General features: G+C 46.7%; 2 protein-coding genes across 3 annotated transcripts; one reads left to right on the top strand and one right to left on the bottom strand.

Moving 5' to 3' along the window:
- Positions 1-248: 248 nt before the first annotated feature.
- Positions 249-6,896, top strand: HEBP1 (heme binding protein 1). The gene is made up of 4 exons (XM_052669530.1): positions 249-391; positions 943-1,081; positions 2,936-3,116; positions 4,353-6,896. Exons 1-4 carry the CDS (start codon positions 314-316, stop codon positions 4,522-4,524), a joined length of 570 nt encoding a protein of 189 aa, XP_052525490.1. The 5' UTR covers positions 249-313; the 3' UTR covers positions 4,525-6,896.
- Positions 6,897-19,721: 12,825 nt separating this feature from the next.
- Positions 19,722-26,000, bottom strand: LOC128074006 (retinoic acid-induced protein 3-like). Of its 2 annotated transcripts, none has more exons than XM_052669490.1 (4): positions 25,865-26,000; positions 22,524-23,494; positions 21,466-21,518; positions 19,722-20,771 (listed from the first exon to the last, which is right to left on the bottom strand). In XM_052669490.1, exons 2-4 carry the CDS (start codon positions 23,446-23,448, stop codon positions 20,679-20,681), a joined length of 1,071 nt encoding a protein of 356 aa, XP_052525450.1. In that variant the 5' UTR covers positions 23,449-23,494; positions 25,865-26,000; the 3' UTR covers positions 19,722-20,678. The 2 variants fall into 2 exon arrangements, with proteins under 2 accessions (XP_052525450.1, XP_052525451.1); XM_052669491.1 differs by lacking the exon at positions 19,722-20,771 and adding an exon at positions 20,773-21,118.
- Between the last annotated feature and the right edge of the window lie 1,186 nt (positions 26,001-27,186).

Genomic DNA, 27,186 nt, shown 5'->3' on the forward strand with positions numbered 1-27,186 from the left:
AAATGCTTTAATGTCACATTTACCGTTTTATTTTCCGCTTTTTAAGGATACACGCTAAGCATTACACACTTCTGTCAGCGCGTCCATTTTCCTATATTTCCCTTCCCCAGCTTCCTCCTTTCCCCCAGACGAACACCCGTCCCCACACGGCGATACACATCGCCCGGCTCCCCCACCCCTCCACCCTGTGGGTCACTGCCGTGGCCCGCGGGCGCATCCTAGCGGTCGTGCCGCGCGCTGCGGGTGGCGGAGCGCCCGCAGACCCTCCCACTTCGCTCTGGGAGCGACGTGCCGGGCCGGGCCAGACGGCAACATGTTGGGCATGATCAAGAACTCGCTGCTGAGCACGGTGGAAACGTGGCCCTACCGAGTGCTGAGCAAGGGGGAGAAGGTAGGCGGCGGGGCGGGCAGCCGCTGGGGCACAGCTCGGGGCTGCCGGATGCGCAGCTGGGTGGTGTTCGGTGTTCGGCGGAGGCTGAGCGGCCCGGGACGGGGTGTGGGGCAGTGCCTGCCCGCGGGCTCGGAAGGGTGGGAACAGCTTCTTCTTTTTCTCCTTCTCGTCCTTCGCCGTCACAGAAGCACAGAATCACTAAGGTTGGAAAAAATCACTAGGATCACGGAGTACAACCACCAGGCCACCCCCACCATGCCCACTGACCTTGTCTTCAGTGCCACACGGTTGTGGAACACCTCCAGGGATGGTGACTCCAGCACCTCCCTGGGCAGCCTGTGCCACTGCAGAAACACTCTTTCTGAACTTTTTCCTAATATCCAACCTGAAATTCCCCTGGCGTAACTTGAGGCCATCACCTCTCATCCTATCACTGCTACCTGGAAGAAGAGGCCGACCCCCACCTCACCACAACCTCCTTTCAGGTCATTAGCAGGAGCAATAACGTTTCACCTGTGCCTCCTCCAGACTAAACATCCTAATTCTCTCAGGAGCAGCTCAGCTACGAGGAGAGGGAGTGTGAAGGTGGGCAGTTTGCTGTGGTGGAGGTGACAGGGAAGCCCTTCGATGAAGCCTCGAAGGAAGCAGCGCTGAAGCTCCTCAAGTATGTTGGAGGAAGCAATGACAAAGGTGAGATGCTCGCTGGGCAGCTGTAGTGGCTGCTCAATGGGAGCCCCATTGATAGAGCTGGTGTTACGGCAGCCCATGTGGCCCCATCACTAGAGGTCTAGGGTGAGCATGGTCCCTCAGTGAGAGCAATCAACTTAACTACAGGATAAGGTGTCCAGCCAGGTCTTGCTGTGAGTCCACTCCTCTCTCTTTCCTCTCTGAGGATAACATTGCAAAGATTGTTTTTTTAAGTAGGTTTGCATTACTTTGCCGCTGGGGTGATCATAGAATCACAAGGTTGGAAAGGACCTACGAGATCATCTAGTTCAACCTTCCCATTCCCACTGCTACCACAAGCACTAAACGGTATCTCGTAGCTCCTCATCCAGACGCCTCTTGAACACTGCCAGGAACGGCGACTCCACCACCTCCTTGGGCAGCCATTCCAGTGCCTGACCACTCTCTGAGAGAAAAAGTTTTTCCTTATGTCTAATCTAAACTTCCTCTGGCACAACTTGTGGCCATTTCCTCGGGTCCTGTTTGTTGCCTGGGAGAAGAGGCCAAACCCCTCCTCATCACAGCCTCCCTTCAGGAAGTTGTAGAGTGCAGTGAGGTTTTCAAGGCCAGGCACACACGTGCTCATCACAGCCTGCAAGCTGTATAAAGGTAGCTAATGAAATCCAGGGTAATTGGAGTGCTTTGGTTCTGTGATCACACCTAGAAAACCTGTCCTTGTAGGCAACTAGATGACTTTTATGACCTTGAGTTTTTATTGTATACTCTGGTGACTTTTATTCATGAAAGGGTAATGAACAGTGAGCTTGCTTTTTAATAGTGCTTTGCAGTGTTTTATAATGGCACTTCCAGGTGATTGCCTCTAATTCTCAGCTTACTAAAGTATGTGCATCGGTAATCATCCGGAACAGGATGATAAGAGCACAGAGATCTAAAGCATATACTCTGACTTTCATACCTTTCTCAAGCATGTGGTAGAAGGAGTTATATAGTCTGTATGGGAATAGAAGCTGAGTGGGAAAGGAACGGGCGTTTACAGCCCTACAGTTTCAGAAAGGTGATGATCACGGTTGCTGTAGAGGAAAAGGTACCTTCCGTAACATGGTTTGGAGAAAGGTATGGTATCAGAGTGTAAAATAAATAAATGAGAAGGATGTCTTGGTCTTGGCCTTTTCAGTGCCTAATCCTGAAGGTTGTAGGTTCACTACTGTTGAAAGAAAAAAAGGGAAGAAAAATGTTCTTGAGCGCCATGTACATCTTAGAAACAGACAAGAGGTGTGCTGTTGCTACAGTACAGACTAGAGGAGAACATGGACAGTGCTCCTGAAAGCCAGACTGTCTCTGAGTTTTGGGGCACTGGAACTTGTTGGGTCTCTGGAAGCATTTGGAAGGGTTTAGGAGAAAGTTTCTGTCACCCAGTATTGACTGTAGCTTAACCACTAAATACAGATGATAATGTTGTAAATACTCATATAGATAATATTTCAGTTACAAATATGCCACTGCATCAGAAAACTGTAGGTTGTATTAGAGGTGATTTGTCAGAAAAGATCATTTTGGTGATGTGAGCTATATAGTGAGAGCCACAAAAACAGGACCATTAATGAAGAACCATCCAGAGGTTACTGGTGACCCTTAGCTCCCAAGATCCTTATATAGAAAGCAAAAGAGAGAGATTTGGTGCAAGGAAAAGCCTAAAAGCTCTTCTGCGTACCTCGAAGGACCCCACTCTCTCAACTGGATTGTGCAAAGAGATCACAATGAGCCTTCTAAACCAAAATTAGCTTTTCTGAGCTCTGTTAATGCTTTGAGTTCCCAAGAACCTGGGCTTCTGGAGTAACTTCTCCGCCTCTCTTTCAGGCGCTGGAATGGGCATGACTGCTCCTGTCTCCATCACTGCTTTTCCTGCTGAAGATGGCTCCTTACAGCAGAAAGTGAAGGTCTATCTGCGAATCCCGAACCAATTTCAAGCCAGTCCTCCCCGTCCTAGTGATGAAAGCATTAAGATTGAAGAGAGACAAGGGATGACCATTTATTCCACGTAAGGAACAGATCCTGGGATTTCTAGGACTTCTGAAGTGCTGAGGTTTTTAGGGTGCTGTGAGGGGCAGTGTTGATTTTACTGGTGACTTCCGGGACAAGGGATGCACGTGGTAGGAGGTAGGGGGATCATTCTAGACCATGAAGGCACATAGTTTATGTCATTTCTTATCATGGTTAATGCTGCACAGATTTGGAATATGGATTTTTTTTATCATTGGGGTCAGGGGTTAGCCCTGAAAGGCTTTTTTGTTTCACTAGAAGAGGTGAAGAGCTGGGGAGGGTAAGTATGAAGGGGCTGAGTCATTTATAATCTCTGAAAACCATTGTTTTCCCCATTTTCTGGGATCACGATGATTCTTAGTCATCGAGCATGTCCCTTAGTGTGGTTCCCACCAGATTATAGGAATCAGCTGAGGCCTATGTACTGGAGTCCATCATGGGTACAAGCAGTCATTGCATTGCTTGAAATCACTTGAAGAACGTCTTTGGATGTTGGCCAGCTTAAGCTGAGCTTCAGTTAGCATCACAATAGCAAGAAGCTCTTTACCATGGGATGTACCCCTGACTCTTCAACCTTTTTGGCTGACTGAACTGTCAGAGACTGCTGGGTCCTCCTGTGCCTGTGACTGCAGCTGGCCTTTGCTGCAGATGTGGGCTGCTAATGCTGTAATGAGCTATTTTGTCTCAAACCTTGGCCCTAAGGCAGGGCCACAAGGTGTAGGCTGATGTGGAAACAGTTTCTGTTGGTGGGAGATTAGCATAAAACATTTTGGGTTCTAGGCTATCACATGTTAGTATCTCTATGCCCTGACTCCCTTTTTCCTCCGTCCCTCAATCTTGCTTCCAGGAGGTGGTTGTTCACACCCCAGTGAACATGTTTATTGACAGCATTGGTGAAAGATCGTGGTCTGAGCTGGCTTAGAGATAACTTTGTGCTCTGAGAAACTGTTCCTCTGATATGGCACTCATTCAAAGGGCAGGCCCATTCTAGTGACTGATACACATGGGTCTGTGTGGGATCTGTCAACTCTGCCCAGGCTGTGTAACCTTTGAGACTACTGATCTGTGGCAAATAAAGTGTGCTGGTTCCCAAAGAGTTGTGCCTGCACCAGTGGATCCTGGCAGGACCTGGATCAAAATGAGTTCCTAAATACATTGTTCTATACATTGTTCTCTTTATTTCCATGTTCTTGCAGGACTGCTTAGCTCTTCTGCACTTTTGATTTCTTCACAGGCAGTTTGGTGGCTATGCCAAAGAGGTGGACTATGTGAACTATGCTGCCAAACTGAAGACTGCTTTGGGAAGTGAAGCTGCATACCGCAAGGATTTCTACTTCTGCAATGGTTATGACCCCCCTATGAAGCCTTATGGGAGACGCAATGAGGTCTGGTTTGTGAAAGAGTGAGCGTCTGGATCCCAGTGATGCTGCCTTGCACTGACAGGCTCCCCATACTCTGTCTGTCTTCTCTTCAAAATGAACTAACAGCTAGGCAGAGGCAGAAAGCCATTATCCTCTCCTTTCATACCCATGCCTTGGTCTTTTATGGACTAACCATTTTAGAAGAAAGAACACTGCACATCCTGATGATCCCGCTCCTTCATTGCAGACCAAGTTCTCAATCACAGACTCTCATGATCTCACAGTGACTTGCTTTTATCTTCCTCATGCTCCCAAAGTTCAATGCTGAGGCAGCTGAAGTAATCAGTTACCAGGACTGGTTCCTGACAGGAGTCACGTCCAAGTGCTGGCAGGCTATTAGTCTTACCTGAAGCAGGCAGGGAAATATGATGAGAGTGCATACAGGCTTTTTTTATCATCTTGAGCTTGCTGCAGCAGTAAGATGCTGCAAGCATCTGTGCAATTGGAAAAACAATGTAAAGGGACATGAGGGACATCAGCATTGCTACCAAAACAATGCAGTGAAAATAAGCATCCTTTACGTTTTCTTATAGTGTGCAGGAAAGCAACATTTTTGTCATCTGACTGGAAAAAGTTATTTGGAGGAAGATTTCTGTTTGCCGCTGTCCCTTCTGTTTGAAGTAGGACATTCTAGATTGTGTTGTATTCTGATCTCAGCTAGCAGCGGGACAGTGTGATGAGTAAGACCCCAAGACCATTTAATCACCTTCCCACTACTGCTCTAAAACTAGCCAACACAAGGACCAAAGTTGAAATGCATGTGGTATTCTAATTGAATTAGAAAAATGCAGACTGTGAAAAAGCAGGTACCTATTACTTGTCATCTGAGGGTGCATTTGATGAATGATGAGCATCTAGTGGGATGTCTGTAAGTACAGATCTCTCTTCTTAAATGAAGTGAGTTTCAAAAGGGCTACTCTGAGCAGCTGTCTTTAAAGGAGGAAAGCCTGGTTGTTCTTGAAAATGTGAGTTTACATCAGATACTGAGCAGCCTTTCTGAAACTTCAGATAGAATGTTAAGGATGGGTCTTGTATTAGGACACTGTCAGTCTTTCCTTGGTAAGCATCAAATCAGCATTTTAGCTGTCAGCTCTTCCAGGCAGACAGCAGGATGCCTGTAATGGTTACATGCACTGTGCCACTATGGATACTTGTACAATTCCTTGCTCTGCTACAAAGTGCACCCCTCTGATGCTAAAGTGCCTCAGGGTTCAGGTGCTCTCCAAAAGACATTTTCCTGCTGGAGCTGAACAAAATTGTTCGGATGGTGTCCTGGGATCTGGCCAGTTGAGCTGTGTGACCTATGTCTTTTTTTTGAGAACAAATCAGTAATAGGAGAAAACCTGAAGTTCTGATGTTTGCTTTTTTTTTTTTTTTTTTTTTTTTTTTTTAATTTTCTCTTTTGCTGAGTCATGTAAGAACTTCACTGTGGACCTCACAAGAGAGTTTCAGTTCCCTGTATGCAACAGCAGCTGGTCAGGACTTGCAAAAGTAGATGACTACTAGATTGACTTAGTTGACTTTGTAAAAGCAAGGAAAAAGCTGTTTGCCATGGTTAATTATTACAGCACAGGAGAAAAGAAATCAAAAGGAAATCAAGGGAAACAAAGGGAGTTCAGGAAGCGTGGTAAGTTGTGAATGACTTTTTTAAGAAGCAAAGGCCTTTCTGACTTGTTCTTACCACAAACTATTTTTATCTGCATGGGTGTGGAATGGAGGGATGTAGTTCTGCCCTGTTTATACATTCCTGAATTGATTTTGAAAGTCACATATAGACTATCTATGGATATAGTCATTTCTGGCTACTGATGATACAAATATATTACAATGATTGTAATCCTGAAATTTTTCAAAATTCATGCTGTGAAGTCTCAGATATTGGAAAGATCAGTAATAAACCTGATATGCACAGAGATGCACATCTCAGCAGTGTGGTACAGAGGAAGCTATTTTGTTTTTGTTTCATAACATGCACACACTTTCTGAACAAAAAGCAAGGACATCTGACCCAATAGCTACCAGTTCTGGAAGCTCTGCCTCTGCAGCTCTGCTGCTGGCCTTTAGCATTGAGCAGACAGGATAAAGTTTCATAAACAGTGTTATTGGTATCAAAAAGCTTATGCGAACTAAACGGCCTTTTCCATACAAGCTAAGATGCCTGTGTTCTGTGTGCATTCTCTAGAATTTTAACTAAACAAATACAATAATGTGAGTTACAGTTTTTGCTGATCATTGACTTTGTGAGCTTAGTGGGAGCTGTTGACTTGGAAGACTTCAAATTGCCAGTTTGGGATATTAATCATCTCACATCTGTAAGAAGTCATAGTGCTTTCTTCAATAAATTGCTATTTTTGGTATCCTGGTGTGGCCTTGCATTATCTGACTGTGTGAGATGGAAACTGATTTTCTGTGGCTTTCAGCCACTAAAAAACTCTTACTGATTTTTTTGGGGTGTTACCTCGGGGTGTCACGTGAGGAACGCTCTGTGTTCACTTGTGTGTTTCTAGGGCTGGGATTCAGGCAGATATTCATGATTGTGATTTTCAACATGCCCTCTGTCCAGAATCTTAGAATCATAGAATGGCCTGGGTTGAAAAAGACCACAATGATCATCTAGTTTCAACCCCCCTGCCATGGGCAGGGTTGCCAACCACTAGACCAGGCTGCCCAGAGCCACGTCCAGCCACATCTAGAATCGTTTTATGTGTTGTTACACAAAGGTCCATGTATCTTCCAGTGATGGGCAGTAGAGGAAACCTGACACAGAATACAGGATAAATGCAACTCTGTGCTGATACTATTTCTAAATACTCCCCCAGTCTCTAGTACAGAATCACAGAAGTTATTGTCAGCAATATATGGCATAATGAATGACTAGTAGGATGTGGCTCAGTGATTTTTGCTACTGCAGGTGTTTTAGACCTAGACAAACTTTATCCCATGCATTTGTCCATTTAATTTTGTGTAAGCTTACTATACTCATCCTTTGGCAGGGAGTTCCTTGTGTGCAGAAGGGCCGAGGGTTTCCAGCAGGCTGACATTCTGTTCAGTGGGCAGCAGGGCCACCAGCTCTTGTGTATGGCTCTGTCACTAGGTGAGTGTTTGTTTGGACAGCCAGATGTTCCGCTGTCATCAGAGGCACTCCAACAAACTCATTTTGCTGGGACCAGCAGCTTAACCAAGTCAGAGGTGCTCTCTGCATTTTTGACCCAAGACCAGCATGGATGCAAGAAGACAGAGCAGGGGAAATTGAAAGGCAGCACTGATGCTTCTATGCCTTGGAGAGCTGCCTGATGGGATCTGGGTGCATGGGGTGAGCATAGCGAGGGTCATACATCTGCCTGTCCTTTCCTGTCATGCCTCTCCTGCAACCCTTGGCTCTCTGCAGCAGCTGGCGTTGCCTCCTGGGCAGCTGAGGTTAGGCTGGGGGTTATCTCTGCCTACCAGGTAAGGAGCAGCAGTGCTGCTAATGAGCTGATAGCTGCAATGCTTTTTATCTTCATTGGTGCCTGCACTCAAACAGTTATAAATGGGGCTAGCAGTGTGGTGAGCCCCGTGCAATGCGCAGCAGCGCTGTGATGGCAGTGAGGACAGCCACGAGGATGGCCATGTTTCAACAAAACCAAGTTTAAAAGCATCAGCTTCATGCACTTGGGGCAGGAGAGCTCTAAGACGGAGCAGTCTCCATCTGTCCTGAACCTCCGAATCATACATACTTACATATACGCAAATCTGTATGTGCATGTGTTTATGTGTGTGTGTATGCATCTAGGTGATGTACATGTGCAGACCCAATGCTTTGATCTGGTCAGCTTCTGCTGTCACAGAAGAACTTGTTAATATAAAGACAGCCACAGGGTGAACATTTGCAGACCAAGGTTTTAAGTCTGCTATGATCATAGCTTTGTTAGCTTTGGAAATAAACACTTCTGCAGATACATACCTGGATATATCTAGCACTGCATTAAGAAGATGGCAGCCCTGATAAAAGAGCTAATTGGTTAAGTTTGTCCCTATAAATCTGGGCAGGTTTACAGTGCTCTAGTCACTTTGAAGGAATGGTTGATTTATGGTGAATGTAGAAGTAACATCATTATTTCACCATTTTCATCAATCACCATGGCAAATGGTGCAGGAGCAGCTATTGTGCTTCTGGTAGCAAGTTTTCAGCTTTGCAAGGCTGCCCAAAAGCGATAGGACAAGGGAAGTAGATGGTGGATCCTAGCTCACACTGTCCCTCTTTGCTGTAATTACAATGATGCCTCTTTTACAGTAGCTCTCTGAACAGTGAGTCTCTTCTGTGACAGCACTTCAGCTAAAAAAGAAATGCATCTCTTTTAACGGGACCTTAAGTGGCTTTGGATGTATAACGCCTCCATAAAACTGCTTGGCAACTTGATTTATTGGAGCAGGATCAGTGACAAAAGTGACTTCTCTGACAGTAATAGATGAAATGCTTCCAGTCTGCTCAGTGCCGATGCCAGCAGCAGGCTGGTTTTGTCATCTCATTCATAATCTTTCTGCTTTGCTCTCAGCTGAATCTGTAGCGCAGGACACATTTTGGGCACGGCAGATGCCTTTTTCCTAGTCTCCTGTGGGAGCTGCTGCAGAAGATGGGTCAGTGCAAATGGTTTTGGAAATGGTGTCTAATTCTACATCCTCAGTCCATGCCCAGGTGAGAGTTGGGTGCATGCAGCTTTCCTGGCTCTTGTTCCTACCCACATCCCAGTTTCCATGAGGAAAAACGTGGGTGAATGAGGTGGAAGGAGCTGCACTCTTCTTAATGAATACAGCTCTGGGTCTGGCTGATTGGTGGCACGAGATCCTGGGGCAGCCTCAGACATATCTTTTATGGAACCCAGATGAGAAAATTGGGTTCAGGAACCTGGATTTTAGGTGGAGATTTCTCAAAGGTAAAAATGGAAATGAAACATTGTGAAAGACACAGCCGGGATTTAGGTGCTTCAGGATCTTTGAGCACTTGGATCCTCCAGTGTGTGGATCAACTCAGAGCCACGCATTGAGCACGGGATTCAAGTCAGTGCCTGTTTATATCCCCTGCTGTGGCCCTTCTACCTCTCCAGGACCCTGTGAGCCAGTATAGCTGAGTATCTCAGGCTGCGTGCCCCCCAATGACCCCTCTTGCTCTGCAGGCCAAGAACCAAGGAAGAAACCCTTGGTGAGCAGCTGTACCACCCTGCATGTGCCTGGACCTGGAAGCTCAGTGGGTTTGTGCCTGGTCTGTGCCTGAGCACTGGGATCTGTATGAGGTGTGCAGTGGGTGGAGAGCTGTCTGCAACATGTATTTCTGTCATCCCAAGGGAAATTGGAGAAACATTGCCATGGCAACTGTTCTCCTTCGAGTATTTTTCCAGAGCTTTCCAAGCTAGTCCAGGCTTTTCTTTTTTTTTTTTTTTTTTTTTTCTTTTTTTTTCCAGTATCCCTAATGTTGAATTTAAGGTCTTTCCTAGCTGGAGACTGAAGAAGCAATTGAAACATCTTCTTCCACAAGACAAAGAGTTCATCCACCTTCCCACGCAGCTGATGAAGAACAAGAGTAATAGAATTAAATGTTGTGTCTAGTAAGAGAGAAGAGGATTTGAAATCTGACGTGCATCATATTCAGACAAATGAGACAAATGAAACTCTTACCCAAAGCAAAGTACAGAAATAAAAAGCAACATACAGCTTGACAATTTTGGACATGTTCTTTTTTTTTTCTGCTGAAAGATCTTTCTAGCTGTTTAATCACTGCGTTTCTCAGTGTTCTTTATGAGTCAGCTCTGCAAGGGAGCATCTTTCCAAATCGTCATGTGCTGTTTCATTGAAATGTCTCCCATGAACTGCGGTATTATTTAGTCAAGAGTGCTCAGGAGGGGATGGGAGTTGGGACTAGTTACTGAAATGGGGTAATACATGGGAAAACACCAGAATGGCCCTGCTCCTGCTGTGTTGCCGTTTGCATTGCACAAGACTTCAGGGTACACCTTTGTGGAGAGCAGTGCTCTTCCTTCGAGGATACCCTCAGTGCTGCTTCCTGGGAAGACTGATCCTGAGCCCTGAGATTGTTCTGAGCACTGCTTCTTGCTGGGGGGAGAGGAAAACATAAACCTTGATTTTATGAGACACTGCATCTTGGGAACCCAGCCTGAAACACCCCCCAACAGGGAACCTGCCCTGCTCCTTTGAAAATGATGAAGGCCATCCTGTGGACTCAGCATTTGACACAAATGGGGAAGCAGGGCTTGGAGCCCATAAAACTGGAAAAAGCAGTTATGGTTTCAGGCATGTGGAGTGCCACAGGGGCAGTTTTGTTCCTTTCAAGTGTATCTGTTGGTCTGACCGTCCTTGCTCCTCTACCTTCAAACCTGACCTTCAGGGCAAGAGAAGCCTTGTCCTACCCTCACTCCTCAGATGCCCACTCCAAGTGTTACCACCAGAGGGTTTCCTTGAGGCCTCAGCCCCTAGGCCTGGGAGATGCTGCAAGCAGGAGGGATTGGGGCTCTCCAGACAGTTCTGATGTGAAGGGAAATACAATTGTTTTCCAAAATCCCACAGTCAACAAGCTGATTTATCATAAATAGCCACTGCTCAGCCTGTTGTTATGACGAACTCTTCTGGAACAAATCCAGCCCCAGAATTATGACGTGCTAAAAATGATGTCTATTCCCATGGCTATAGACAGAGAACTGCTACTCAGCAACAAATGTAACACCAAGTGCCATAAAAATAGCCTCTCTGGGATTCAGTGTTTGGGAGTTGTCATTTCATAAGGGTAAAAATGGATCCATTTTGTTACAAATATGCATAATATGTATTCAGTCTTATAAATAGCATTTATAAAATTACATGCATAATTTTACCTTAAATTGGCGCTGAGCAAACAGACAAAACAGTCAACAAGAACTTAGCCCACAAGTTTTGTTCTAAAGAGATATCTTGGTTGCTTGTAGCATCTTAGATAACCACATCTTAGATAACTTAGGTAACACCTTTGTCTGAGAAATGCAGATGTCAGAGCAGACCTTTCTTCTTGCTTCTTGCTTCCTCCTTTCTTTTTGTTAAGACAGTTTTAGGGGAAAAATAAAAAGAGTTTGCAAGTGACATGAATGTGATGAAAATCTAGTGGCTGAAACATAGCTCTGGGCCAGAGTTAAGGGCAATGGTTGGTCATGACTTGAAGTGGCCCTCATTGGATCAAGTGGTGATGGTGCTCTTCAGCTTTCCCTCTTGTGACTCTGCTTCCTGACCCCAGTTATCCACCGCATTTGCCTGTGCAGCAATGACGTGGAGACAAAGCTTCTGTACCAGTGGGTGAAAAGGTGAGGAGAGGAGTAAGCCTGTGTGCTTGGAAGCTCCTGGGCATCTCTTCTTTCCCTTGCATTTTTCAGCCTTGCTGTGAGGGAGCAGATACAAATGGAAAGGGTTTCCTGCTGCCCTAGTACCTTTTTTGTCTCTAAGGGTGCCTGGCCACATTACATAGCAGACAAAGCACTGAGGAACGGTAGGAGTTGGGGGTGAGGGAGGAGGCATCCAGGAAAAAATACTGCAACATTGGGGCCACAGTACAGCAGATATCAATGCAAGACCTCATAGAACAGAGCCATCGTTTTATTTGAAAACTGGCTTCACTTATTCGCACTCTCAGACCAGCATGCAAAAGCTGTAGGATGCCAGTATCCACGTGGCAGATTATTATGGGTCAGGTGGCCACAGCTGCCACCAATGGGACAAACTGCTGTGGGAGGTGGATTTGGTTTTGCTGCAGAGAGGAAAAAGCTTTTCTGAGTCTGAAAGAAGTTGGGGACACATATCTGCACAATGCACATGGTCTCCCTCCTCTGTCTACGTGCCCTCCAGAAAAGAGCCCATTGTGTAACTGTGGGGTGGAGAATGGGTTGCAGGTGCTGGGAGCTGGTGGGGCAGTTTAACAGCAAGATACAGTGACAGAGAAGAGAGTTAAATGAGTTTCCCAGAGTGGTGCAACAGCACAAAGTGGCAGCTCTACTGAACTCGGAGATCATTTAAATTGCAATCAATGCTTTTCTTTAAAATCAGCACTAAATAGCACTTCCAATGAAATGTGATGTTCTTCTTTGAAAAATAAATCTTAGAATGGTACATTACAAAAAATTTCTTTTCTTTTTTTTTTCTTTTTTTTTTCTTTTTCTTTTTTTCTTTTTTTCTTTTTTTTTTTTCACACGAGTCCAAAAAATCCAATAAATATTTTCTGGGGAAATGGCATCCCTCTTACCATCTTACTGAAATTATCGAATGGTTTCCAGGACAACTTTCCAACAGCATCAGAGTTCGCATTTCTGCTTCTCGAAGGGTCACAAAGGTCTTGGTCATAGAAACCATGAGATAGACAAAAATGTCAGAACAGTGCTGTGATGTTTTCCCTCCTCTTGCTAAATCAAGAAATATTGCCTGATAATGTGATAAAAAGGCGTGAGGCTAGCAGGGGATTGATACCCTCCTGGAGACACGGTGTACTTGCTCTCCTCCAAGTTCTCTCATGCTATTTCCATGGCAACTCCATATAATGATGACTCCCACTGATTTTCTTCTTTTATCTGTTATTTTGGTCTCAGATAGTGATGGAGCTGAGAAGTGTGTTTCTTTCACACTATTTGATGCCCATCGTCAGCTAAAAGTAAATAATGTCCTCATTCTTCAGACCTTTAGGAAGTGCAGTTAGTTCATGGCGCTTTTGGGAATTCACCTGCAGAGCTGGAAAGGGCTGAGATAGGAAAAGCAGTGCTGCAGATGCTCAAAGAAAACTGGAGATGATGAATGCTTGCTGTCAGCCCAGGTGACAGGAGTACCTCCCAGCCATGCCTTCCCCACGCCTTGATAGAGGCAAAGTAGGAGGCCACAGTGCAATGGGGAATGGATGGTTTGGGTGCAGGGAGCATCCCAGCTCACAGACAGGAGGTCACCCTGCAGGGCTGGAGGTGCTCCCACTCTCTGCTCACTGCTTATGTTCATGGACCTGATCTGGCTCACGAGATGGAAACAGGAGCTTCTCTCAGACAGAGGCACCCTCGACCCAGTGCCTCCAGCTCATGACTTCCTCTCTCTTATGAAATCTCTGCAGCGTGCTACTGCTGGGAGATTTTACACAGCAGAAATGTCATGCATGCAGCCTGTTCTGGGAAATTCGTGCTTGTTTCATCTAGCTACTACAGCAGGACACAGGCTGCCCCCACTCAGTTCCCCACCGGGTCCCTCTTCCTGCCACCTTACAAAGAAATCAGGACAGTTTCAGATCTGAGACCTTTTGCTGCTTGACTTCACATGTCAGCTCCCAGCGACAGGAGTTAATCCCAAGGGAAAACAAGAAAGGAATCAGAAAATCTGTGCTATGTGCAGCTCACAATTAAGACCACTTGCTCATTAGTGCCTTCAGCGTGGAGAAAAGAATGAGGGCTCCATACCATGAGCCCTGCTTGGAAGCAACCCAGGTGTGAATGTGAGTGCAACTGGCACTCAGCATTGCACCTGGGCATGAGGTGACAGGCACCCAGGCATGGAGAGATGATCTGCCCTCAGCCTTGTGCCCTGAAAAGACCAAACAGCCTTTCCCTGTCACACCAGCATGGGAAGACAAAGACATGAAATGTCCCTAGTAGAAGCCACAGGCGCACCAACCACACAAGAGGAGCACTGACAAATGCCAGACCTGAGGTCACCAACACAAACCTAAGCCCAGTGCCTTGTCTACTTGTGTGACTACCATCCCAACAATCACAACCAATTCCTCAACCCCCAGACCAGAACAGGTGGTGAAGACATGGGGTTAAACAGCAGCATACCCCTCAAGGTCAGGCTGGAGGGGCTCTGAGCACCCTGACTGAGCTGTAGGTGTCCCTGTTCATCGCAGGGGAGTTGGACCAGATGATGTTTAAAGGTCCTTTTCAACTCAACTGATTCTATGATTCTGTGACACACTTCCAAACTCCCTTATAAAACATAATCAGTTTTTATGTTTCTTGTTTCCCAAGAGGTTGCTAAGACACATATACCCATAAAAGTGATTCTTTCCAGCTCTAGACACACAGATAACTCTAATGTGAGAACTGAAGTCAAAGAAACTTTCATAAGTGATTTTAAAAGCAAGAATTTAACTTTTTGTCCCAGATTCTCACTTCAAATACATCATCATGCTTTTATTAATTTCAGAGTGAACATTGTATGCACAGTTGGAGGTAGAACATGCCCCAAAAGCTGATTACCTGATTACTTGTAGAGTGCTCCATGAAAGAGTAATCAGAAGAAACACTATCAAGAGATGCATCTCTTTAGGATCTTGTAAAGGAGCATAAAGATTCCTCCAACATTTTCACATTCATTCAGTAAAGCAACTTCCACTTTTAGAAACTACTGTCAGACAATGAAGACAAATGCTATTCAAAAGAGAGGCAATATGCATAATGAAACCTGCAGAGCAGCCCTTCCTTTCCTCCTACCTCTCCTGACTCCAAAGTTTGGAAAAAATGATTTGGAGCCGGAACCAGGGCACTCACACTGATAAATCTGGCACTGGGACTCCTGCTGGATTAAAAACTTTGATGACTGCAAGACTTGAAGCACCAGTTTGGTGTGAACTCCCAGTAATGCCTTGGTTGCAGAATACTTCGTGCTCCATCCTCATCCAGCACAGTTGTACCACAGCCGGGCTGTGTGGTGCAACTGCACAGGGCTGAGCATTTGGAATGTCCACCATCTCTGGCTGTAGTTCTTTGCTGGTAGATTCCATCTCTGCTGGCTGACATCTTGTCTCTCAGATCCATTTTCTGGGTGCTGCACTGTGTGGCCCAGAATGAAAGCACACACTTTAACAGCCACAGAGGCACTTGAATACATCAAAGTAATGTGTCTCCTGTGCACACGTTACAAACAAGGCTGGGGCCAAAGCAGGTCTGGATTTGGAGCTGGCCTTTCCCTGCACTGTACTGCATGGCAGAGGATGCACACGGAGTGATGAGGCCATCTTATTGAAGAAGCCTTTCAGATCATGTTTAGAGCTGCGCTTCAGCCCAGATTTGCAATCTCTCTCTGAACAGCACTGACAGTAAAGCTACCTTTGCTACAGGTTGAGACTTTACTGTGGAACAGATGTGATCACATGTGGGTGAGCACACCCTGGCCCACCAGACTCATAGCCCAACAGCGCCATAGAATCATTAAGGTCGAAAAAGACCACAGAGATCATCCAGCCAACCGTCAGCCCACCATCACCATGCCCACTAACCACATCCCTCAGTGCCACATCTAGCATACCATGCTGCCAGAAACTCCCAGATAGATCTGTCATTCAGGAAAAATCACGCACTTCCCCCCTCCTCCCCCCCCCCCCCCAAAAAAAAAAAAACAAAAAAAAAAAAGCAAACTGTGCCCAAAATAAAACAAGCTCAGAGGAGCTTTTTGTATCATTGTGTAAAGCAAGCCAAATGCCACAGCAGGAAATCATCCTTTTTAGGCTGGAAGGTTTGAGGTTTGGTGTGTGGCTTTTATTTATTTATTTTAATTTATAGGAAGATGCCGAGTCAAATAATTAAATCAAAATTAAAGTTAAATAATTCTGAAACAAAAATTCCGAATTTTACTAAAGTTCAAAGAAAGGCCACGACATTTTTTTTTTTTTTTTTTTTTTTTTTGACGCGTTTGGTATGAAAGCTACAATGAGTTGCATTGCCAACCTGACGAGAACTGCCCCGTCCCTTATCTTATTTAATTAACCACAAGCAGCACTCCGGCACGTTGGCGTTCCTCCAGTCTCACGGAGGCGGAGACGCCCCCAGCCTCCGGGCCAGCGCCCCCAGACCCGGCTCCCCAGCCCTCGCCTCCGCGCCGGGGACGGCTCCACGAAGCAACAGCGCCACCGTGCGGCCGTTTATCGTCACTGCGCCCCTTGCCTCGCCGCCGCGCCCTCAGGACTGGAGACCTAAGAGCAGCCTCTACACCCTGCCTCATTTCCTTTTTCCTTCCTCCTTTTTCCTTTTTCTTTTTTTTTCTTTCTATTTTTTTTTTAATTTTCTCTCTTGTCTTTTTTCCTTTTTTTTCCTTTTTCCTTTTTCCTTTTTTTCCTTTATTTTTTTCCTTTTCTTTTTCCCCTTTATTTTTTTCCTTTTCTTTTTCCCCTTTATTTTTTTCCTTTTCTTTTTCCCCCTCCCCTTCCCCAGTAGGTAGGTATGTTCACTGAGTCAAAAACACTGCCTGGGTCCTTTTGTTCTCTTGTCTATACATCTGGAGAAGAGGAGGCTCAGGGGATACCTTATCACTCTAAAATTGCCTGAAAAGAGGTTGTGGAGAGGTGGGAATTGGCCTCTTCTCCCTGCTAACAGTGATTGAATGAGAAGTAATGGCCTCAAGGTGCATCAGGGAGGGGTCAAGTTGGATGTTAGGAAACATTTCATCTCAGAAAAAGTGGTACAGCAGTGGCACAGGCTGCCCAGGAAGGCTGTGGAGTCACCATCCCTTTAGGTATTCCATTACCGTGTGGATGAGGCACTGAGGATCATGATAGTGGGCATGGTGGGGATGGGCTGATGGTTGGACTAGATGATCTTAGAACTTTTCCAACCTTAAGGATCCTGTGATTCTATTATTTCATCCACTATTTTCAGCACTTATTTGCATTTCTGTTCCAGCGTTTGAGATTCATTGCAGATCATTTTGGAGGAAAACAGCAGACATCACAGTCTGTCAGAGGCAAGGCATTCTGTTTCGACTCCTGAATAAATTATTAGACAACAACATGCATGTTTTGTAAGCCACAACCTTTGCTTTTCCCTCATATGTACCTGCTAGTGGTTTGATTTGAGAAGCTCCTCACCAGGTGGAGCCCTGGCTGACTCTGAAGAGGCACTTGGTCCCTCCAGACAAGGTAAACCAGGATGGCATCTCCTGCCTGGCACCTGGCACTTCAGAAATCTTTTCACAGAAAAGAGCACTCCTTGTAGGTATCGCAATACTCCACTTGTCACCATAGTGAAGGCAAAGCAAACACCAGATTCCCCAGAAAGGTGGAGCAAGTCACCTGGCATGTTGACTTTCGGGGAGGGAGAGGATCCCACATAGGTCTGTGCTGCATGCGCAAGGGTGAGTGTGCTGCAGGCACAGAGAAGGAACAGCAGCAATCTCAGGCCCATGTGGGGCATCAGGGTGGCTGGAGTGGGATAGGGACCCCTCCTCTCCAAGAGACAGTTCCCATGGTTGGTAACCTAGGAAGGGCTTAGATCCATCAAACACAAAAAGCCTTCAGTATCTCACCAACCCCAGCCTGGGTATAGTGATGCTGACAATATGGTTCCCAAGTGCTGGGCTTGCTGATGACGAGGAACATGTCTTCTCTGACTTCTGCCATGACAAAGATGTCACATGCCAGCAGGGACCCTTGGGCTTCCTGGCGTCCCACCAGGAGGGGCACCTGCAGCTCTCAGCTCACAGTTGGCCTTGGTTGCTGCTTTTGGCCTCTGTTCACCTGCCTTAGAGATGAAACCTCACGACTGAAAAGCTCCTACTATTTATAGCCATATAAGTTCCTCCAGGGCAATGGGATTAACTGGTGATAGCCCAGTGATGTGTGCTCATGGCAATTTAGGCCAGGAACATGCCAGGCTGCATGAGTAAGGGTGATGTCAGCAAGGTGAGAGAGGTGGTTCTTCTCTTTTAGTTAGGTCTTGGGAGGCCGTATCTGTAGCACTGTACCTGGTTTTGTCTTCTCTCTGCAACAGAGACTGAGCAAGATGCATGTCTGGCATATCTGGTGGCTGGTGGAGCACATCACCAGAATGAGAGACCCAGGGAGCTGCTCAGCCTCAGAGAAAAAAGGCAAAGGGGATCCAGTTGCTGTTGGCTATTAAGTAAATGAGGTCTATAGCAAAGATGGGGCCAGGCTTTTCTTAGAAGTGCACAGAAAGGACAAGAGGTGACAGGCACAAGCTGCTGATTCTGATTAGACAGAAAGAAAATGTCCAAATGAGAATAATCAGATCTCCATCTTTGGAGATAGTCAAAGCTTAACTTGGTCAAGGCCCTCACAACCTGGTCTGGTTCTCAAGTGAGACCTGCTCAGGGCTGGATCACTCCCGAGGTCCCACCTGACCAAAACCTTTGTGTAGCTGTGACTCTGATAAAATGCAGAGAAGGGCTGGAAACAAGAAGGGGCAGCAGAAACACCCGCTCTGTGCACAACCTGAGTCACCCTGTACACTGCTATGTTTTGAATATCAAAACAGTGAGGGAAGCAGGCAGCAGCATAAGTGATATATAAGGGAGGGAGGAAAGGGAGCACTGTATGTCATCCATTGCTGGGGGAAGGAGCCTTTTGGTACAGCTTGTGAACAGTGAGGTCCTTCCCCAACATCACCTGCCCTGTGCTCTGCCCCAAATTCTTACGGCACCCCTTGTGCCTGTATTTGCCCAGGTGCATGGAACCCTGGAGAGGTCGTGGTGACGCTGCTGTTCCTTACCCTTCTCCTGTGACACTCTGACCTACAGATGCTAAAAAAAGCCCAGCATAATGCCTCCTCCACACTCTTGTTTCTTTCAGGACTGGCCCATCCTGCCCCACCAGTTTGATATTACATATTACGGGGCACTGTGTGTGACTAAGTGGCCATCTGGGTTGGATAACAACAATAAGAAAAAAGGAAACTGCTGCTTTCCCAAAAAGCTTCCCCTGGAGATCTGTGGGGCAGCACCATCCCTTCCCAGCCTGTGTCCAGTGCCACTGAGATCTTCTGGCAGTTAAATCAGCCCTCACCTGAAGCCACCTCAGTAATGAACTATTGCAGGTCAGTACTTGAGCCATCATATAGTGGTTTAAAAATGACTTTGAAATATACTGTAAATCCACAGAGTGGGGAAGAACAATTCTGCAAAGCAGCATTCACAGTAACAATCAATTAATCACAAAAATCATTGTCCCCTGCACTGAGTGCCCATAGTATCTCTCATCCCTCCTTATTATATTGCCTCAAGGCCAAGGTGCATTTCTGCTTCCAAATAAAATGTTATTTGTGCGCAGCGCATCACAAAAATGTGTTTTCACAGGCTCAATGAAATATCTACAAGCTTCCTTCCTACTCCCAGTAATGCAAATATCCAAAGGTGCTGCTGCCAACACACCAGTTGTAAGGGGAACCCTACCCCCAAGGAACCACACCAGTCTCTCAAAGTCAGGTTGTTTTTATTAATTAAATATCCCATATACAAAGAACTAAATAAATACATAGCTGTGTCAGACGCCAGCATACCACACACACCCACTTGGAGAGCTCTGTGTGTCTGTATACGAAATACCACAGTAAGCTATTTGCTGAATGCAAAGCAGGATGCGGAGTGATTCAGCTCTGTAGGGCGCAGTCCTTGCAGCACATGGGCGGGCACGTGTGTGCACATGCTTGTGTGCACTCATCCCTGGGACAAAGCAAATCCTCCGTAACCTGGCTGCTTGAGAAATGTTGGTGATAATGCCACAGAAACACTCGGGAGGAGGGAGAACTCAGGTTGGGGATATTGCAGGCAGCTGCAGAGGAGTGATTTTGACTGCAGGATCCCACAGGTTGGGATGGTCGGGAGGGTCTGTGGGGTATGGCAAGCCCTGGGGGTGCTCCGCTGGAGCGTGTGGTCAGGGGTCGGAGCTGGGGAGGCGAGTAATACTCAAGAGCAAATCAGAAAATGTGTCAGGGCAAAGAGGTGGGGGTGTTTCAATGCTGGTACCCACAGTGTACTTGCAGGTGGGCAGCAGTTGGGACATGGAGCGCTGGTGCTGCTGCTCCTTTTCTCATGACAGATGTGGGGCTCAGGAAGACATGTGGGCCAATCTGGGACAGAGCAGGCCATGGGCCCAGCTGGTGAACTTCCTGCTGCTCTAGCCCTGCAGCATTCCTGCTGGAAATAGGCCAGGGCATGCTCTTCCCAGAATGAGCTCCATCCCACGTAGAAACGATTGCCACAGCCGTGTCTGAGAGGTGTCTTCCAGTAATGAGAGGGGTGCTGGTGGGAAAACTGAGGGAAAACAGGGCTTCTCGTTGTCAGCCTTGCCAGTGTGGGTCTGAGTCTGTCTCTTCTGTGGGATCAGCACTGTCACTGAGTGGCCTTTAGTCCCTTTGCTCCCCGCACAGCTGCTACATGGGGCCTTTCCCACCAGTGTAGTCATGGTATGGGCTTGGGTGGGCTTTGGCCCGAGGAAGGGAGAAATCATTCTTTGCGTCAAGGGTCTGAAAAGGAAGCGAGGCAGTTTTTACTTTTAAAAGATGGAAAAAGGAATAGAATAGAGCTAAAAAAAAAAAAAAAACAGGGAAGGGAGAAATGGAATGGGAGGTTTCTCAAGGGTGTGACTGATGACACTGTAGAAGAGGATCCTGGTATGGCAAACCAGTTATTGAGATGTGTCACCAGAGGACACGGGAGAACATGGTGTGAGCTGCTGGATCTGGCCAGGCTGTGTGCTGGAGGAGGACTGGTGAGTGCACACAGCGTGACACAGGGTGATGCAGACTGCCGCTCTGGATCTGCATGACAACTTGCAGTCTGACAGCTGATGGGAATACATTCAGGCCATGGGCTGGGGAGAGAAGTACAGACTACTGAGAAAAGGGCACAGTCTTCTGCAGGAACCTTGCGCCAAGAGAGAAGTTCTTACACAATGTCAAATCAATATATATTGAAAACTATCACCTGAGATTTTGCCTCGGGGTTTCTCCCACCTCCCATGTTCAGAGACAAGCAGCAGCTCTCTCCTCCCAGCCACAGACACCTCCATGAGTACAGTGTCATGGCATCATCTGATCCAATGGGAAGCATCCACCTGCCTCTGCAGAGACTGCTCTGGACCTATCTGATTTTGCCCCTTCTCCTTCCCTTCTAGTCAGCCCCTGAACAGAAGCCTACATCAGAGGGCTGTGAGCTTACCTTCATCTGGAGGTGAGCAGAGTACGGGGAGTAGCTGGTGCCTTCCTTGCCTCCTAAGTCACAAGACAAAATGGGGGAAAATTTCATGAACTATTGTTACATGGTAGCTTGGAAATAGCACGTCGAGGGAGACTTAAACAGCCTGTGGCTCACATTAGCAGCTGCTTTTAGACTGACCGAGCTCTACGCAACATGCAGTCAGGAACGCATTAAAATCCACTGGTGAGCTTCTTGTTGAATATTTCCATGTGAAAGCAGAACTGACTGGTATTGTAAATAACAGGACAGAGGTGGCCTTGGAGTTTAGATCACCTCATGTTGCCTCATGATTACCACCCTCATCTCCAGCCAAATCCCTCCCACTGGCATGCACCAGACCCCCTCAGCAGTATTCCCTGGGAGATCACACCCTTTCTCCACTAGTCTCTAACAGACTGGGATGTCTGACTGCAGGGGGCAAATGTGATCTCAAGAGCAGATTCACTGGGAGGTCAGTCACACCTCCTACACATAACTTTGGGATGCCTCAACTGATAAAAACTTTTGCTTTTTCCAAAAACTGTATGAGATCTGTACAGTAAAAAAGACCTCCATGCTTCCTTTTTGGGTGATGGATTTTTTTTTTTTTTTAATGGATCATGTGAACAAGGTCAGAACTGGAAGGAAAAATCTCCCAGGTATAACCTGGAGAAGTCTCAAGTGCTGAAGCATTGCTAAGAGACAATAAAAAACTTTCCTGAATTTTTATCTGAGATTTCCAGACCTAATAGAGTCATAGGGAATTACATCTCAGCCCTGACACCCAGGAAGTCCCTTATTCAGTCATTCCTCCTACACATCTGCAGCTTCTGCTCCGATCTGTACTCTTTTCCTTTGTCTGTCTGAAAATTCGTTTTCACTTGCATTTCTTCATCAGCCTTAAACTTTTGTCTTTCTTACTTCTAAACTACTCATCATTTTCAAGCTCTTTTCTTTTTAGCTCTTCTATCTTTTTTAACTTGTGAGAGGTGCATCTGTGCTTAGGGCTGGGGGCAGTGCAGTCAATCAATTGATCATACCTTGCACAATTTCATCTTGGCTATAGGCATGGTTGTCCACTCCAGCTGCCTGCTTTATGAACGTGGGTTGGCAGAAGTCGTTTTCTGGAGGGTAGTCCCCCAGCTTGAGAGGGGCAGTGAGGAAACAAATTTCAGGGATGATATACATTATCAAGAAGACCCATCCATTGGACACCAGAGCAATGGCCACAACAGGATCATCCCAATTAGTTTTCCCTAAAGATTGGTTGCCCCTTGTGAGCATAGTGATCCACACAACCCAAATGGCAATGGAGAACAGGATAGTGACAAAGATGTGTGCTCCATGTCTCTTCCAGCTCTTATATGGCCCACAGAATGTGAACATGGAAACCAGGAAGGTCAAAGCCATCAAGAAGAGCACATAGATCAGAAGCATGACAAAGTCCTTGTTGGCCTCCTCTGAATCCATAGTCAAAAAAATGTTTCTATCTTTTACCATCATGGTGACTAGGTATTCAATGTTGATCACAACTTGCACCAGAGCAAAGGAAACAATTAGTAGAAGCAACACTGGCCAGGAGAAGGACTTTTTTCCTCTCACTAGTCTGACGAGATTGGAGGCATGGGTGAGGAGGCAGGAGAAGCAGAGTGCAAAGAGGACTCCAAACAGGAAGAAGCGAGTGGGGCGAATCCTGTCATTGCTTCTAATAATGAAGGCAAAAGTGATGCCAAAAATGCCGAGTGTGCCTAAGAGGAAGAAGAAATAGATGGAAACCATGTGCCTCTTGCTGTTATCTTGGATTTTACAGATGAGGAAGAAGAGGGAGCAGATGAGGAAAACGGTGACAAGGACTCCAGCTGCAGCCAGTGACTCCAGGACAATCCCCCAGGCCTGATCCATGTCACAAAGTAGGAAATAGTCAGCTTGGATGCTGCCGCAACCTCGAGGAGGTGGTGTTGTCATCTTGATGTCTTCTTGAGCAACTTCACAAAGAAATGTTTCCTCAAAGCTGTGGAAATATAAAAGACATAGGCTGTTGGATCAACCACCTGGGTGCTGCAGCAGTGGGGAATGAGAGGCAGGATGGACATCCATTCCCACCTCACTGGGCAAGGACACCACAGTGCTAAAGACATGTGGCTGTGGCAGCTTAGCCATCTCCTTGCTTGGCATTGGCTCTCTATCAGGAGCAAGCCAAACCCTTCAGCAGGTGATGATTCACCTTGGAAGTCCACCGCACCATGCCTGGGGTTGTGCAATGTCATGGCAGCATAGGCAGCAGGGGAAAGTGAGGCTGTTTCATGGGGCAAAGAGGCTGAACTGCTTTGTCACTTCTGTCCAGGTGATACAAGGGCAAGATAGTCATAGTCACATTTATCCCCTTTTGCTGGATTTAAACAACATCAGTACCTGGCACCAGTGAGCTCCAGAGGTGAGCACTACAGAACAGGAAATTATTCATCTTGTTTTCCTTCTGTTACTTTCTCTGAAACACCCGTGGCTTTGATTTACAGTATGAGTGAAAGGCCCTGCAGATAGCGTACCTGGATACCTCCAGCACAGTTCCTCTCACTCCAAATTGAACAGCAAATACAGGAAACCAACCATTAGCCACAAACACACAGTCCTTCACGATAGCACAGTAAAAACAACTATCTCAGACATCTCAGTCCCCTCCCCAGTCTATTGCCTTGTGTGCCTAGAAAACCAACATGTCAGAGCCAATGCTGGCACCGCATGAGAAGTACCGAACAAGTTACTGCTTGAGGAGCCCATGAGCCAAGGATGCACAAGGTCTTGCAACACACCTAGCACACTCCTGCAGTCTCATCGTGAAGAGTTAAGTGCTGGCTGAATAAGCCTGAGGTAAGGCTGTCTGGACAGGGGATCACAGGGCTATTTGGCTGAGCCCTGCCCATTTCCTCAGGGGATTAAGTTGCTGAATGCTTTCTAAGCCTAAAGCACATCCAAACACCACTCACTGCATGAGGATGCTGGACACTGCATGGCACTGAATAAATTTAGATCCCAAGGCAGGTAGTGCTTTCGAGGTGCCAAATTATGCAGTCAGACTTAGACTCTAAAATCTCTCAGAATGGAGGTTTAAATACAATGTCAGCATTAAACAGGAGGGAATCTCTCTTTAATGGTGACCTGCACTAGAAAACCATGGGTTTTCTTTTCTGACATACAAAGAAAAAACGAGTTGATCTTGCAAAATTTAGTGTTTTGTTCTCCCTGTGCCATTTACTTCGATTCCCCCCCATCCAGAACAACATACTTCAATTACCAGGCTAGTTCAAAAGACAGATTCCAGGGAGGGGAGGTTGAGTCCTCAGTAAATGGCATCTGACCCAACCAAGGGATAAACAAAGGGGGAAAACATCACTGAATCACTCTCAAGCCTCACATAACCCTCAATGTTACCTAATTAGAAATAGTGGAATGTATTTCCAGCTTTTAACATCACCATGTTAAAGGAGATGTGCAGCTCTTCAAAAAGCTGCCTGCAGTGAAATGCAAAATATGCAAGTATGCTGGAATCTCGTGGAGAGAACAGAGCTGGTGAACAATGCATGCAGGAGTGTTTGAAGATCATTGTTCACAAATGATTTTTGAACAACACTCGCACAAATAGCTGGGAGCTATTTGGACATTTGTGAAAAATCAAAAATGAACATTCTGGAAAAACTTGATAGCTGCAATTTTACCCACAGAAAGTTACTGTTGATCAGATTAGCTTATCTCTTCACTCCTCCGACATATACAGGTCAGTGACAGCTGGAGGGATCCCGGGGCAGCACAGAGCACAGCCCCGCTGCAGGTCCTGACTGCGGCAATTACGATTGTAGCAGATAAGAAGGATAGAAGCTCATTGTCTTGAACTATTGGGCCACTTGCACTGATCTCTACACCCTTTTCTTTTTTTCTAGCATGGAGGCTCTGACCTGTGTTGCTTTTCCCAGAAACAGAGCTTGCCCATCTAGCGCCTGCATGAGCACTTGGGATTTCCTCAGGTTTCTGCAGTCTGTGTAAGGAAGCATGTGCTGTGGTAACTTCATGCTGTTGCATCTACATCACAGCTCACCCCGAACTGTTGTCCTCACTGTAGTGCTGACTCTTCTCCCTCCAGGCTGTGCCTCCTCTCTCATTCATGCTTTTGCATAAAACATGCCCATCCAACAGAAAATTTCAATCACATCCCAGGAATGTTTGCCCCGGCTCCAGCTGCCCGTCTCAAGTTGGAGCCAGGGCTGGCTCTGTTCACTGTGACACCCCATGCCCCCTCCTCTCCCACCCTCATGGATGAGGTCTTGCTGCCATCCCACCCCAGAGCAAGGGTCTGCCCTGGATCCTGCAGGACATTGTCTGGAATTACCTTGGTGGATCCTGCCCTGAGAAGGCAGCAGGGAGAATCCGGTTGGAAGAGGCTACCTCTTAGCACACCAGTAACAGCCACTTCCACTCCTGTGAACCCAGCGGAGAAACAGCCCTGCGCTCACGCTCCTTGGGAGCTTTAAAGGCTGGATGGTTGCGGAGGTGTGGCCAAGCACGCCTATTCCAGTTCCACTACCTCTCCGACGCTGCTACGAAAACATGGTCCCTGTGCCAGGAAATGAAATCAGACTTCCTGACGTCGGCGGGGCAGTCACCTCTGTGACAGGGTGGGGATAGAGCCTCTGTCTGCCCCAGCCCAGGTCTGGCTGAGTCTGCTCAGCCAGGCGTCTGATAAGGCTCCTTTGGCTGCTGGTGCCTGTGGACCATGGCTGGGAAAAGCAGCGTGCCCTTTCATACTCCAAGTCCTACGCCTACGAGTGTGCTTTCTGACCTGTGCTTGTGAGATGGAAATGGAGGTCTTGGGATGAAGATAACCCTACAGCACATGAAACAAGGGCACCTGCAAGCCCAGCTCAAGACAGCTTCCTCCAGGATCCTGCTGCAACACAGTCTGTGCACATCCCATCATCTCACTGCTCCCACAGGCAGGAAGATTCACATGCTGCTGTCCCCCGGGCAGCTTGCCTTTCACAGCAGCACAGCTCCTCCAAGCACTAAGCCACAGTATCCACACTGCTCCACAAACAGCGAAGAGATGGCAATGACAAATTCTCCCTTGCCCGACATTGTACTTCTGGTCTGACACACCAATCGGGACAGTCCCTTATGAAACTGGTGTGTCTTCATTAGGGTCAGGACTTTGTCTGCTACTTCAAATGTTACTTACCAGGAATATTTTATTATTCTGATTAAGGAATTGACATCTGGGCCTATCCACAGCAAGCCCTGAACTCAGAAATCCCTCCCACCCTATGAAGGATATGATCCTTGCCAGCACTGTAGGAGCAGCTTTAAATCATAAAAAATCATTGAATCATAGAATATCTCAAGTTGGAAGGGACCCAGAAGGATCATCGAGTCCAACCCCTGGCTCCACACAGTACCACCCAAAAAATCAGACCCTGTGTCAGCGAGTGTTACACAAACACTCCCTGAACTCCAACAGCTTGGGGCCACGACCACTGCCCCGGGGAGCCTGTTCCATGCCCATGCCGGGGGTCTGCCTATCAGTGGTTATCTCACCTATGCATTTGTCCTTATTCTTTTGATTGTGGGATGCTATCTCAGGTTTCTGAGTGTCACACACAGAGATAGTCACAAAAACACGTAAAAATGTGCTTTTCCTCTTTTGTACATGCACTA

Source organism: Tympanuchus pallidicinctus, unplaced genomic scaffold (genome assembly GCF_026119805.1).
Source record: "Tympanuchus pallidicinctus isolate F22 unplaced genomic scaffold, pur_lepc_1.0 scaffold8, whole genome shotgun sequence".
Classification (NCBI taxonomy): Eukaryota; Metazoa; Chordata; class Aves; order Galliformes; family Phasianidae; genus Tympanuchus; species Tympanuchus pallidicinctus.

Bases quoted from the DNA above. Each gene is read 5' to 3' on its own strand.
- HEBP1 (XM_052669530.1), top strand. From the start codon at position 314: ATGTTGGGCATGATCAAGAACTCGCTGCTGAGCACGGTGGAAACGTGG. The intron at 392-942 runs GTAGGCGGCGGG...TAATTCTCTCAG, and splicing joins TGCTGAGCAAGGGGGAGAAG to GAGCAGCTCAGCTACGAGGA. The intron at 3,117-4,352 runs GTAAGGAACAGA...ATTTCTTCACAG, and splicing joins GGGATGACCATTTATTCCAC to GCAGTTTGGTGGCTATGCCA.
- LOC128074006 (XM_052669490.1), bottom strand. From the start codon at position 23,448: ATGACAACACCACCTCCTCGAGGTTGCGGCAGCATCCAAGCTGACTAT. The intron at 21,519-22,523 runs GTATGATCAATT...CTTGTGACTTAG, and splicing joins CCAAGATGAAATTGTGCAAG to GAGGCAAGGAAGGCACCAGC. The intron at 20,772-21,465 runs GTAAGCTCACAG...CTTCCTTTTCAG, and splicing joins CTGCTCACCTCCAGATGAAG to ACCCTTGACGCAAAGAATGA.